The 13,883-nt window shown below is 42.5% G+C and overlaps 2 protein-coding genes across 8 annotated transcripts in view; both read left to right on the top strand.

The window, feature by feature from the left end:
• Positions 1 to 6,830, top strand: part of NFXL1 (nuclear transcription factor, X-box binding like 1) — a 60,043-nt gene extending 53,213 nt beyond the window's left edge. For all 6 annotated transcript variants that reach the window (XM_047798950.1, XM_047798947.1, XM_047798945.1 and 3 more), the window contains 2 exons: positions 653 to 706; positions 4,305 to 6,830. In XM_047798950.1, the coding sequence (XP_047654906.1) occupies positions 653 to 706; positions 4,305 to 4,478 (228 nt within the window). In that variant the 3' untranslated portion in view covers positions 4,479 to 6,830. The remainder of the gene's footprint in view (positions 1 to 652; positions 707 to 4,304) is intronic.
• A 5,505-nt stretch (positions 6,831 to 12,335) lies between these two features.
• The window catches only part of LOC125137857 (atrial natriuretic peptide-converting enzyme-like), a 117,195-nt gene continuing 115,647 nt past the window's right edge, over positions 12,336 to 13,883 (top strand). The window contains exon 1 of one of the 2 annotated variants that reach the window (XM_047798962.1): positions 12,336 to 13,273. In XM_047798962.1, the coding sequence (XP_047654918.1) occupies positions 12,998 to 13,273 (276 nt within the window). In that variant the 5' untranslated portion in view covers positions 12,336 to 12,997. The remainder of the gene's footprint in view (positions 13,274 to 13,883) is intronic. The other variant, XM_047798963.1, reaches the window with a different exon arrangement.

Genomic DNA, 13,883 nt, shown 5'->3' with positions numbered 1-13,883 from the left:
CCAGAGAGGGCATTTTAAGAAAATAGTCAATTTCAACTCTAGGCAAAAAGTGGTATGTAATAATTGATGTTTTTTGTTTGTTTGTTTGTTTGTTTGTTTTGGGGAGGGGGGGCTGCACCCACAGCACGTGGAAGTTCCCAGGCTACCAGTTGAATTGCAGATACAGCTGCGGCCTACACCACAGCCACAGCAACATCAGATCCGAGCCACCTCTGTGACCTACACCACAGCTCACAGAAATGAAGGATCTTCAATGCACTGAGTGAGGCAAGGGATCGACCCTGCAACCTCATGGTTGCTAGTTGGATTTGTTTCCGCTGCGCCACAACGGGAACTCCTTATGGTCCAGTTTTTAAAGTTATTTCATGTTACAGTGTTGTAGCTCTTGGAATTGTAATCAGTTATGATCTAATATCTGTTGTGGTTGTTAAGCCGAAATGTTTAGGTAAAGGTGTAACACCCTACCTCCCCTTACCCCCTGTTAGTACCCTTGGTAATATGTCTAAGTATAACATTTACATTTCTTTAAGTAATTTTTAATATAAAGCTCCCAGAAGTTGTTATGGGTGAGTGGTGCCTGGGAGGAAAGATGTTAAACTTCTATATAAAATTTGAAGATTATGTTAATTTACTGTTAAATGTCTGTAAACAGATAAAAGAAGCAGAAGCCAAAGCTGCTCTTGAAGAGGAGAAACGAAGACAACAGGTAACTAAACAAAATGTCCAATTTTATGTCTCTTTGCATCATTGCAAAGATGTCTCTATGCAAATACAAGATATGTGGAAACATACAAACTAGGGTCTGGTTGGCTCAGTTCTGTACTGAAAATATAGTTCTGTAAAACAGAAATTAGCCATCCACTTACTCCAGTCCAGGTTTACTGAACCTCTGAAGCACAGGACCTTGTATATTCCCAGATATTTTGTATATTCCCAGTTTACTTCCTTGCCAGTTTCATCCATTCTCCAGAGATAACTCCTCTATTGGTTTGGAGATGGGGGTAAGTGCTTTGCAGCATCTGTTTTAAGATGTCCCCTGGAGTGTGTCCTCACCCATCTAAAATAACTTGAGTTCTGTCTTACTGGGTCATAGATTATCTATGACAAATAAGTGCTGTTTACTAACTAATATATTTGTTTTAATAATATACCCTCTTATTTTCCCATTAGGTTCTTTTTTTTTTTTTGTCTTTTTAGGGTTGCACCTGTGTCATATGGAGCTTCCCAGGTTAGGGGTCCAATCGGAGCTCTAGCTACCGGCCTCCACCAGAGCCACAGCAGTGCGGGATCCAAGCCGTGTCTACGACCTACACCACAGCTCACAGTAATGCCAGATCCTTAACCCACTGAGCAAGGCCAGGGATCGAGAACCTCATGGTTCCTAGTCAGATTCGTTTCTGCTGAGCCAAGATGGGAACTCCTCCCCTTTAGATTCTTGAATGCAGGATTATTATGGTTTTTTTTTTTTAACGTAGATAACAAGTGTATTTCTGATATCCCTGTTTGCTCAAATACTATATTTATTGATCATATAACCCAGAGTGGCTTAACTTTCTAATAATGACATGATTTTTTGTCAGTTTGCGTTTTGTGATGCTTTATACTTATCAAGCGGGGTATAGTGTATGCAGACTGCCGCCCTTATAAATGAAGAAATTGAAATTTGGTAGTTCCTGACATGGCCCAGGGGAAACAAATCTGACTAGGAACCATGAAGTTGCAGGTTCCATCCCTGGCCTCGCTCAGTGGGTTAAGGATCCGATGTTGCCGTGAGCTGTGGTGTAGGTCGCAGGCATGGCTCGGATCCTGCATTGCTGTGGCTGTGGCGTGGGCCAGCAGCAACAGTTTCGATTGGACCCCTAGCCTGGGAACCTCCATATGCCGAGGATACAGCCTTAAAAAGACAAAAGACAAAAAGAAAAAGAAATTGAAATTTGGGTGACTTGAGAGAAGGCTTTAAAAACAGCTCATGTAGCAAAGGTAGGCTAAAATGATCTCTGATGTTTTATGGTTCTATAAAGTTCATCTGCCTAATATTGAAAAATAAGTTATCAGAGCTAATATAGTAAAACATGAGTTGACTGGAACCCTGGGAGAATAAATTATTACGAATAGCTTAGGAGTTCAAGTTATGGCTCAGTGGGTTAAGAACCCTACTAGTATCCATGAGGATGTAAGTTCAATCCTTGGCCTCACTAAGTGGGTTAAGGATCCTGTGTTGCTGCAAGCTGCAGCGTAGGTTGCAGATGCAGCTTGGATCCCACGTTGCTGTCTGTGGCTGTGGTGTAGGCCAGCAGCTGCAGCTCCGATTTGACTCCTAGCCTGGGAACTTAATATATGCCGAAGTTGTGGCCATAGGAAGAAAAAAAAAAGAATATTTTAGGGTGTCCCTTCCTCTCCTTTTTTATAAAACATTATGGATAGAAATCTTAAGTATATTCTTTCTTTACTGACTGGCCTTTAAAACAGTATATAGAATATAATTTAAACTATACTTGATGACTGTGGGCCATCATTAAAACATACATTTTTTTACTATGTCAGTAGTTCTCAAATTTGGTTGCTTTTAATGTATTTTGACCTTTTGCTCTATATCAGCAACCACTTGAGACTATTCTGACATTTTGGCTCATTGAAGAAAGCCACTTTGTATTAAGTATGTGTTAGGTCTTCCTCAAATGTCATTTATGAGCAAAGTTATGGATATGTTAACTGATGTTTATATTTCTTCTTTTTAAGTAAACATATATGGAATTTTTTTTTTTGTCTTTTTGCCTTTTCTTGGGCCGCTCCTGCGGCATATGGAAGTTCCCAGGCTGGGGATTGAATCGGAGCTGTAGCCACCGGCCTCCTCCAGAGCCACAGCAACGCGGGATCCAAGCTGCATCTGCAAGCTACACCACAGCTCACAGCAACGCCGGATCCTTAACCCACTGAGCAAGGGCAGGGACCGAACCCACAACCTCATGGTTCCTAGTCGGATTCGTTAACCACTGCACCACGACGGGAACTCCCATATATGGAATTTTGTATGAACATTGCATACATATTTTAGTTAAGGAATGTCAAGTTTTAGTTAATTACAATGCATTGTAGTATATCATGTTATCATGTATTAAAGTTTAGTAAGTAGGTTCTATGGAGTACACATCTAGTTACTCTTTATTAATTCTACTTTCTAAAACAGTTGTTTCGATTTAAAGCATGAAGCATTTTTCCCCCTGAAGAATTTTCACTTTGTGTTTTTAAACATATTTGGTAAAAGGAGGAATCAGTTTCTGGTAGCTTTTTTCTCTTTGCTCACTTGAATTTCTTCCATACAAGCCATTAATGCTTTTTATCATCATTGTATACAACTAGAATTATTGGATTTCCCTTGTGGCTCAGTGGGCTGTGAATCCGACTAGTATCCATGAGGATGTAGGTTTGGTCCCTGGCCTCACTCAGTGGGTCAAGGATCTGGCATTGCTGTGAGCTGTGGTGTAGGTCGCAGGCACAGCTCAGATCCCACATTGCTGTGGTTGTGTAGGCCGGCAGTTGCAACTCTGATTGGATCCTAGCCTGGGAACTTCCATATGCTGTGGGTATGGACCTAAAAAGACAAAAAAAAAATATATAGAATTACAGGCATCTTAGGCTAATGGGGCATCTCTTAGAACTTGCTGGAAGCTGCATGTTATAGAGCTCCATTAATTATAGATTAATGGTCTTGATGTATAAGACTAATGTGTGTATATGAGCCACTTAATGTCTGTGTTTTAAATCAGATGCTTCTGTATTTAGTATTAAAGGCAGGCCTTTGGTCTGAAATAATTTCTTCCATTACTCCCTAGTTGCCTTTCTGCTTACCTGAATTTGTTGTGTATCATCAGTAGTGGAGAGATATTCCTTTTTTTAAAAAAGATCAAGGGAGTTTCCATTGTGGCACAGTGGAAACGAATCCAACTAATATCCATGAGGATGTGGGTTCAACCCCTGGCCTCACTCGGTGGTTTGGGGATCCAGCATTGCCGTGACCTGTGGTGTAGGTCCCAGATGCGGCTCGGATCCCAAGTTGCTGTGGCTGTGGTGTAGGCTGGCAGCTACAGCTTCAATTCAGCCCCTAGCCTGGCAACTTCCATATTGCTGTGGGTGTGCCCTAAAAAGCAAAACAAATAAACAAACAAAATTAAAAAATAAAATCAATATATTTATTGTGTATCATTACCATCAAAAAATTTTCCCAAATTTATTTTTATTTAAGTGGAAAATTTCAAATCATTGTGTGTATCGAATTTAATAAAAATGATGCTGTTTTGATGTAGGCTGAACTGGAGGCTTTTGAAAACAGACTGAAGGGTCGTCGGAAGAAGAACAAGAAGAGAGATGAAGTGGCAGTTGAGCTAACGCTATGGCAAAAACATAAATATTACCTCCTTCCAGCATGTGCAGTTGTAGTTGTAGTGTTTGCATGGTACATAGCCCATGGTGTGGATTAAAAAATGTTTGATTTGTTAATATACCTCAGATTAGATTTAGATAAATTATTGCATTTGGAATATTAGAAAGGAAATGTTGTAGAACATGATATACGGTAACATTCATCTCTATATTCTCTTCCAGCTGTTGTTAGAAGGAAAGAATGTGAAGCTTTATCGTCGTCGGCATACTAGAGGTGGCACTATAATGTTACTTAATAGTAAAAGCATGAACGATTGTAAAATGTTTCATAAGGCATAGCCAGTGGCAGGGTAACATATTAGTTGTTCATTGTGCTTCCTTGTATTGACGTAACTGTTTCATATACTATTTCACACCAACATCTTTTTTTTTTGGCAAAATTCAGATGAAACTAAGCCATATGTGTAGTAATTACTGAGGAATATGTCACAATATTTTGGTTACTTATTAACAGGTACTTTTCTTGATCATGTAACTTTGTATATAAAAAAATATATATTCTCTAAAAAGACCTCTTAAATTATAACATGAATCTATATAAGTAGACTCCAGAAATTGTTTTATTAGTGAAGAATTTTTCTCAGTTATTGAAATAAAATTTTATGTAGTATGTTCCTCAGAGGACAATATAATTGTTTTCAAAAAATACAGGCTAAGATTCCTCACATGTGGCTATTTCTTGTGTAAGAAGCTTCTAACTGAAGTTGGCATGTTTTGTAAAACTTGTATGTGTTTTTTCAAAGTAATAATAAAAGAAAAACTAATGTTTATGAGCAATACATGCTGAGCACAGGGCCAACAAGCTATATGTACTTTATTCTCATTTTTCTTCCCACAGTCCTATAAGTAGGTTTTTTCAGATGGAAATAATCAGTTCTTATGAAAACAAACTGATAGAGTAACATCAGTAAGCCAGATCTGTTTGAATCGTAAGTCACTTTAAGTGGTTTTTTAAATTTAATTTTTGTATAATTAATGTTTTCATTAAAATTTGTCATACCAAAATTTTAATGTAGAATATTTACTGTTTAAATATTCAAGGAGGAATTCCCGCAGTGGTGCAGTGGGGTTAGGAATCCGACTAACCACAGCTTGGGTCACCAGAGAGGCACAGGTTCACTCGCTGGCCCAGCGCGGTGGGTTAAAGGATCTGGCATTGCCACAGCTGTGGCATGGATTCAGAATATATAATATATATGCTGTAGGGGCAGCCATTAAAAAAAAAAAATTCAGGAGCCTATAGTTTTATCAATGTGTAAAACTAACACTTGCTGCAAAACATAATAATTGGTAGGTACTAAAAAGTGGTTAAGTAGGTTTTAAACAGAAGTACAAAGAAGGATTTCAAATGTTTGCTAACTTTCACTCTGTTTAATGTTACGTTCCTTAAGTATTAGCTAGTGTCTGAAGTGGAAGGGCAGTCATTTCTTTCTTCATGCGTTTTTAATTTTAGATTTCGTTTTTACCTTTCCCAGTGTTAGACTCCTTGGGATGGAGTTTCAGGAGCTCTAAACGAGAGCTGTTACACTCCATTCGCTCCCTTATTCTACTCTAGTATGAACATTAAAGAACACGAACAGTTCGGTGTCCACGTGGGAAGCTCTTCTGTATTTCAGAATCTTGGTGTAATGAACAAACCTGAAGCCTAGTTTTTGTCCATTTGTTGGGCTTGTGTTCTTGCCCTGTTTTCTTTCTAATTCCTATGAAAGAATGTAGTGAGCAGAGGAAGGAGACTGAGCGAATGACAGATTAAGCAGTTTGCCATTTTTTATTTGCTTGGCTAGTAGCTCAGAGCTTAATTAAGGCAAAGTCACACAACTGTTTATGCATTTATTTAATCACCTGGTGCCTTTACTACCTGACAGGTACCTTCTAGGTGCTGGTGATAATGGGGATCCTTTCAGGGAGCTGCTAAGGCATGGAAGAGAGCCGCCAGGAAATAGATACACAATAAAGTGAATACGATTTCATGTGTAAGGGGTGCTAAACAATGAGAGCAATGGTACAGAAAGTGGTGAAAGAGAGGGTGAAAAGGTAATAAGTCCTTTCAATTGGGAAAGTTCCCCTGAGATGGGGATGTTTGAGCCGTGACCTGAATCTCCTTCATTTGAAGATCTGAGGAGAAAGTGTATGAGGGAGAGAAGGCAGCAAGAATACAAAGTCAGTAAGCTGAGAGATGCTTGGCTGGGCTGAGGAACAGACAGAAGGGCTGGTGTGGCTGGAGCTTGATGAGCAGCAGGAAGCGAGAGGGTCCAGGGCCAGGTCATTAGGGTGTTTGATAGACCATGGTACAGAATTGGGAATTATTTTTAGTTGTAGTGGGCAGCATTGGATATTTTAATAGTTGGGTTTTTTTGTTGTTGTTTGTTTGTTTTTGGTTTTTAGGGCCGCATGTGCAGCATTTGGAAGTTCCCAGGCTAGGAGTTGAATTGGAGCTACAGCTGCCAGCCTATACCACAGCCACAGCAGCGCGGAATCCAAGCCATATCTGTGACCTACACTATCATAGCTCATGGCAATGCCAGATCCTTAACCCACTGAGTGGGGATCGAACCCACCTCCTCATGGGTACTCGTCGGGTTTGTTACCGCTGAGCCACAATGGGAACTGCTGTTATTGTTCTTTTAAGATAACTTTTCTGGCTGCTCTGTGGAGAAAGGACTGGAAGGAGGCAGGGGACTGGAAGCAGGGAGGGAGATGAGTTGGGAGGCCCCCCAGGCTGGAGGTGCTGGTGGTGCTGGGATGCAGTGATTCCGGCCTGCAGTTCCCATGGCTCCCCATTGCTTTGAAAGAGTGGCCTGAAGATGCTGCAGAAGCTGCTGCATGATGAGTGGAAAGCGGGTGAGTGCAGCAGGATAGAGGAAATAAATAAGTTCTTTAAAGTCAAACTGAAATTAAATTTTGTCTGAGTATTTAACACTAATTTGTTCTGAGGGAAATAAAATGGTACATGTTGACCTTTTTGCCTCAATCTCAGCCCATTAGAGCAGGGATGGAAAAGTTACCAAATACCACTAACAATGACATAGATAAAAATGTGAATGTGATGGCCTTATTTTCCTCTTTACTTTGTGTCATTATAAAAGTTTATTAGCTCTTTGAAATTTGTGGAATTTTTATATTGAAATCTTTTAATTTTTTCACTTTAAACACTCTTAGGGGATGACTAACATCTAGGGTTTTTATTTAAACTAATGTCACTATTCAAGTCTAAATTAAATTCAGATAATCTCAAATAAATTGGGATAATCTTTGCTGAAATTGCCAGAGGAATTTTATTGAAGCCAAACATTGAAATGATTACCCAAGCGCTCACAACTAGAAAAGGGCAGAATCAGAATTGGAGCCCAAGCAATCTGGACCTAGACTGACCTCTTCACCCCTGCTTTCTGTAGCACAGTTACTAAGACAATAGTGAAAAATGTCCCCGAAGTTTACAGCCTAGAATTACACTGTGAATTCTCTCATTCATCCGTCAGATATGTATTGAGAATTGCAGTGAGCAATGTTGGCTTTTTGCAAAGAAGTCTGATGCTGGAACTTCATGGCTTCATGAATGTTAAAAATTTTAAGCAGAGATAAGTGTCCGTGGTAGTGCTTAAAGATGACCTATAAGAATGTTTTGGTCCTTCGTGTTATTTCAAATGACCCAGGGGACTCCTCTAGCTGTGAGGTGTGCCCGTCCTTGGTCCTTGGGAAGTGAGGCAGATGTCTAAGCTCTGGAGCTAGAGTTGATGTAAGGAAACCGTGTCTCTTGGGTCTGAGGAAGTTGCCTCTCTACTGAGTGACAGTGATTAGATCGCCCTGAGCCTTGGACAGGGACTGCCTGTGAGGTTAGCAAACTTCATAGAAGGAGAACAAAGCAGACTACTGGTTACTACCCTCCTAGAATAGATGTGACCTTGGGAGGGGTGAGAGGAGCTGGCAACCCCTCTCCTGTCCAGAAACTTAAGGATATTCATCTGGGAAGTTCTTCTCATGTATTTCACCATCTTGGTCTCTTGAGCAAGTTTAGGTCTGATGTATGCTGAGCTACCATTCTTGCTACATTTTCTTTTCAGTTAATGTAGGGGCATGCATTTCAGCGTGCTGTGAAGAATTAGCCACGTGCAGCCCAAAATGCTAGAGTCCAGATTCATTTGTGTTAAAATACCTCTAGGGAGACATTCCCTTCCCACCCTCATCACCCTTATCTGGCTGTTCTCTACCTTCCTACAATATTTTTTCCTCCTAGCACTGCACAGCACCTACCATGGTGTTCTATATTTGTTTATAGTCTCCTTCAACAGAAGGCAAGCCCCATGAGGGCAAGGGTACAGTTTTGTTTACTGCTCTAACTCCAGAGTGGGAACTCATGCCTAGTCACACAGCAGGTGCTAGTATGAGTTTCCTAGGGCTGCCATGACAAATGATCAAAAAGAGTGAAGTGAAGCCACAGAAAATTATTTTCTCATCGCTCAAGAAGCCAGAAGTCCAGAATCAAGGTATCAGCAGGGTTAGTTCTTCTGGAGACTTGGTGAGAGAAACCACTCCATGCCTCTCTCCTAGCTTCTGGTTGTGGGCCTCAGTGCTTGGCGTTTCTTAGCTTGTAGACACATTGCTCTCATCTTGCCCTCATTTCCCCACGGCCTTCACCCTGTCTGTGTATGTCCTTTTCTGTCTGTGCATTTAGGGCCTACTCTGTTCCAGTATAATCTGGTTTTACCTAATTATACTTGCAAAGATCCAGTTTCCAAATAGGGAAGGTTACATCCTTGGTTCTGGGTGGACATTCATTTGGGGGAGAGATACTATTTAACCCACCGCAGTTCTCAAATGTTTGATGGATGAGTGAGTGAATTCACAGTATAATTCTAGATTGTAAACTTCTGGGACATTTTTCACTACTGTCTTGATAATTGAACTGCGGAAGTTCTGTCTGGTTCCAGATTGCTCTGAACTCCACTGATTTCTGCCCTTTGCTTGTTGTGAGCTCTTGGGTAATTATTTAACTTCTGTTAGACAATTTCCTTCTCATCTATAAAAGAGAAACAAGGAGAAATAATAGTGCCCAATAAGTGTTAGAAAGTATGTGTATGCAACTATTTTAAAGCACTTTATATATTCATTTAATCATTGTGACAGTGTATGAGATGAAGCTGTTATTCTTAATTTACAACAAAGGAAACTGGGTTTGTTTCAAGAAAGAAAAACTGAAAAAATACACGTCACTTTGTGAAGTGCCTGGCACATAAATGCTTAGCTATAATACTGTAGATAGAGATGACTTAATGTCATAACTTCTCTTACAAATTGATTCGCAAATCAGAAAAACAAATTGTAAACTGAGGCACCTCAGTTCTTGCTCATGTGGCCATTGCCATTGAGGGCTACCATCCCTAGGGAGACAAGATGGGCAAATAAATGGGAGTATGGGGCCCTGGGAAGTGGGTGTTGCAGGGGGCGGGGGGGGGGCCGGTGTGTGAAGGTGCTAGAAATAAATTTCCTTTGAAGCTTTTTATGAGCCAGTTCTTACTATCGTCTTCCTAGTGACCACTCGGGTATATTAAAGGATTAATGTCCCAGAGATATACAGCAAACAGAAAGTCTACATGGGCTGCTTTTATCATATACAGAATGTTTCACTGTTCTGGAATATATTACTTCAGATATGGGTATGTGGTTTCCCCCGATTCATTTAAACTCTCCTTCCCCGATATAGGTAGATATCCAATTTACCTGTTTCTTGCTCTCTATATTTATTTTAAAGGTTTTGCATCTTTAGATCTCAGCTAAAAATGTCGGATGCTAACTCCCTCAAGCAAAGACAGTCCCATGTTACTTGCAAGTATTTTTCCATAGGTTATATACTTGTCTGTTTGTTAATGTATCTATTACACTAGGTTGAAAGTTCTATAAGGGAAGGAACTCAATTTTGTTTATCTGACAACTAACAATCTATTTGTCAGTTGGGTGAATAGATAAATAGATAAGCCATGGGGCAGCAGATATGTTTTTATATTTATTTTTTGAGATTGCTTTTTAAAAAATTTATTATAGCTGATTTACAGTGTTCTGTCCATTTCTGCTATACAGTATCTGTTTTAGCCACTGCTTTTCTGTTCTCATCCTGGGATACCAGCTTCTTCTCCAAGACACCTCTTTCTTGTTCTCAGATTGCCATTATTTGTAGTCGTAAGCACTGTACTATGAAATGTGACCAAAATTTGATCTGTAAAATCACCCTTTCCAGGGGTATACTCACTACCTTTAAGTTAATTTTCCCATAAATCTCATTGTTTTTTTTTTAAACCATGAAATTAGTTGGATATATGCTTGAAATGATAGGCAATAAAAAATGTTAAAGGCCATGAATGTTTCTTTTTGTAAAATGACAAGTATTTTAAGAAACTAGATGGTTGTCACTTTAAAGCACATGTAGTATATTTTTTTTAAAAAAGGAATAATTCAAATAGGTCACTGAAAATTACTCTGAATCTTGGCCTATTCAAATTACTTCACATGTTATGAGACGTCTAATATTTCTATGGTTTCTTACATTGTAGAAATTTACTACAAAGACTATAAAAATAGCTGTTTTTACTCTGATCGAGTATTTACTCTGATACCTTTGGTAACTACAACTAGTTGGATTTTCATGCTAAATGAAAGTTTTTCACACTATCAATGCAATCAGCTTTAGTTCTCTGAAGCGCACTTCCACTGTATAGTTGTGCAAGAGGAAGGACCTATATTCACCCTCGCTATCTCAAGTTCACTGATCTAGCTACTTTAATTTCATAGTTCCCATAGCACCTCCACCAGAGGGCAGAAAGTGGAAGCGAAAGGAGGTGAGATAGCAATTCTTACATGGCTTCAGAATGCCTGTAGAAACCCTTGGGGACCGAATCCAACTCACTCAGAAAGACTAGGGATTTGCTCAAGGTAGAGCTAGTGGACAAATTGCCTAGGCTCTTGATTTTCAGACTGGTGTCCCTGTGGTAATGACATGATATGTGAAGAGGCAGTACCTTAGTAAGAACACAATCCTGAAATGACACTGCCTCTGCAGAATCCCAGCTCAGCACTTGCTAGCTGTGTAAACCTAGGTTGATTACTTCAACTCCCTATGTCAACTATTGTGCTTAGAATATATTCTACTTTCTCATGTCATTTCAGAAGCAAAATACCAATTCCTCCCCCCCCCCCCGCCAATTTTACAAGTTATATCTTATACCCCACCCCAAATTATAATATTCAAGGAACGGGTGCCTGATACATATTTGTTGACTATACATGGCCTCCTTCAGAATAATGAAGCTGGATTTATTCAATAATCTCATGAGTAATTTTTGAAACTTTCATTAGCTCTTGACTGAAGTTGGATAAAAAAATTCCTAAGAAAAACGCAATGTAGTTTTTTTTTTCTTCTTCCTCCTGCTAAACGTGATCACTATCTTGGACTTCAAATGGTAGTCTTTACAGTTGTAAATACTTGCAGTACCTTCTTTGAGCTGCTGCTGAATGACAGAAAGGTTGTTGGCCCCCAGGGTCCAGCCTGTGGGTGTCCTCCACGGGAAATCACCCCTAGGTTTATGGAAGCAGGCTTAGGTTCTCCCTACAGCCTCAGCCTCTCAGGCAGTTTCTTCAGTAAGCATGTAACAGAAAGCAAATTTCCATTTGCCTAACACAAATACTGTTCGCCCTAGAAACGTAAGTTTTTGTTAGGATAACAAACTTGGCCTTTAATTGCCAGTACCTACAGTTATTTTCATTTTACTTGGCTACCCTCTGGCCAAAAGAAAATGGTCTAGGGTGTGATGAGATTCGAGAGAGCCCAGAAATAACGCCTTTGCTCCCAATTACCCTCTCCCACAGCCCAAGCTTTCAGATTTCAGCTCCTTTTGGTGCTGCGGGTCACGGGGGCGGGGAGGGGGGGTTAGTATGGGAGTGGGGGTGGGTGAGGGGACCAGCAGCCGGATTGGCTTCCTCTCTGCCCCCGAAGAATAACTTCTTTGAATGCAAAGAGGTGGGGTTGTGGGGGATCTGGCGTTAAGGGTTCTTATGGGTGGGACCCAGAGACAGGAGTGAAGGGAGGGAGTGGTCCGCGGGTGGGATCTGTGGAGCAGACAAAATGTGGGGCCCCTGTCCCTTGAAGTTCAACTCGTCTCTTCCTGAGCGAAGAGCAAGGCATCCTTAGTGCCTCTCCCAGGGTCACGTAGAAGAGAGGGTAGCAACCAGGATAACCGTGGACAGCGGAAAAAGCGAGACATGTTCTCCACCAAACCGTCTCATGCCCTCGCTCCGGAAGAGCGCTGCCGCCCAGCCGGCGTCCCGGAGCGGGTAAGATCTACGAACCGCGCTCTGCCACCAAACAGGTCCGATGACCTCTCAGTCTGGATGAATTCAGGGTCAATCCCTCCTGTCCCGCCCCCTCCTTTCCTCCGGTGCCACCTTCTTCCCCTGCTCTCGTGAGCTTCGGCTTTTCCAGCCCCACACTCAGCGCCCTGCAACCAATTCTTCTCCCGCGCACGGTCCTCCACCCGGGTTCCCCAGCGTCCAGGACCCTCCCACGGTCATGGGTAGGGTTTCCTTTAGCGCTCGAGTCCGGTCGGTCCGGAGACCACGCTCTCCTTGCCAGGGGCGTTGCCATATCCCCTGTAGGGGCGTCTTCACTGTCCCTCTTCCACCCGGCGCTCTCCACGCATCAGGTGGACTCGGCAGCGCCCAGGCACCTGTGGAGGCTGCTGAAAGAGCCGTCGGAACCAGCCTCTCGAGGGTCCACGGCTCTGCTGCGCCAGCGTCGCCGGCGCCCAGCATCTGGAAGGACGGTGCAGCCTCGCCTGCCCCAGACGTGAGTCCTTTCCCAGCTACGCGCACCTGGGTCTCCGTCCTTCCTAGAGCCCGGAGTCGCGCGCCGTTCCCCCGCCACCAGTTGACCAGCTGAGCGTGGGCATCCCAGAACGGGTCTCACTTGCAGGTTGCTGGGAACTCCGCGTCCCCTTTGCGCGCAAACTTTGCGGCGCTTACCCCACAGGCACACCGGGCGCCGCCGGCCGTCAGGGGGCGCAGGTTCCACCTGCTCCGGGTTTGGAGGGCTCTGATCCTGCCTTGGGAGGGGACAGAGCTGCCTCTTGCTCGAGAGGGGAAAGGTAGGGAGCAGCACCACGGAAGGTCCGCACTGGCCTGAGCACCCCAGGAACCGGGTCTTTTTTGCGCTGCTCTCTTCGGTGTCAAGAGGGTCCTGGAGTCCTCTCAGTGCTGCGCGGAGCCCGGAGCCAGTGACCACTCTCCGGGCAGGGACGCAGGGCTGCGCGGGTGGGAGGAAGGTGGTGTTGGGTCAGATTCTGCAGGGACTCTTCCCCAACTCCTGTGGCCGGCGTCCCATTCTGGATGCCATCCACTCAGGGCCGGTGGATGGCGGCATCGGCGTTTTTGTACTGCTGGTCATTGCGGACACCGAG

This window comes from Phacochoerus africanus, chromosome 10 (assembly GCF_016906955.1).
Source record: "Phacochoerus africanus isolate WHEZ1 chromosome 10, ROS_Pafr_v1, whole genome shotgun sequence".
Lineage (NCBI taxonomy): Eukaryota > Metazoa > Chordata > Mammalia > Artiodactyla > Suidae > Phacochoerus > Phacochoerus africanus.
Note: the sequence above shows the minus strand (reverse complement) of the source record. Positions and strands in the feature narration are given on the sequence as shown.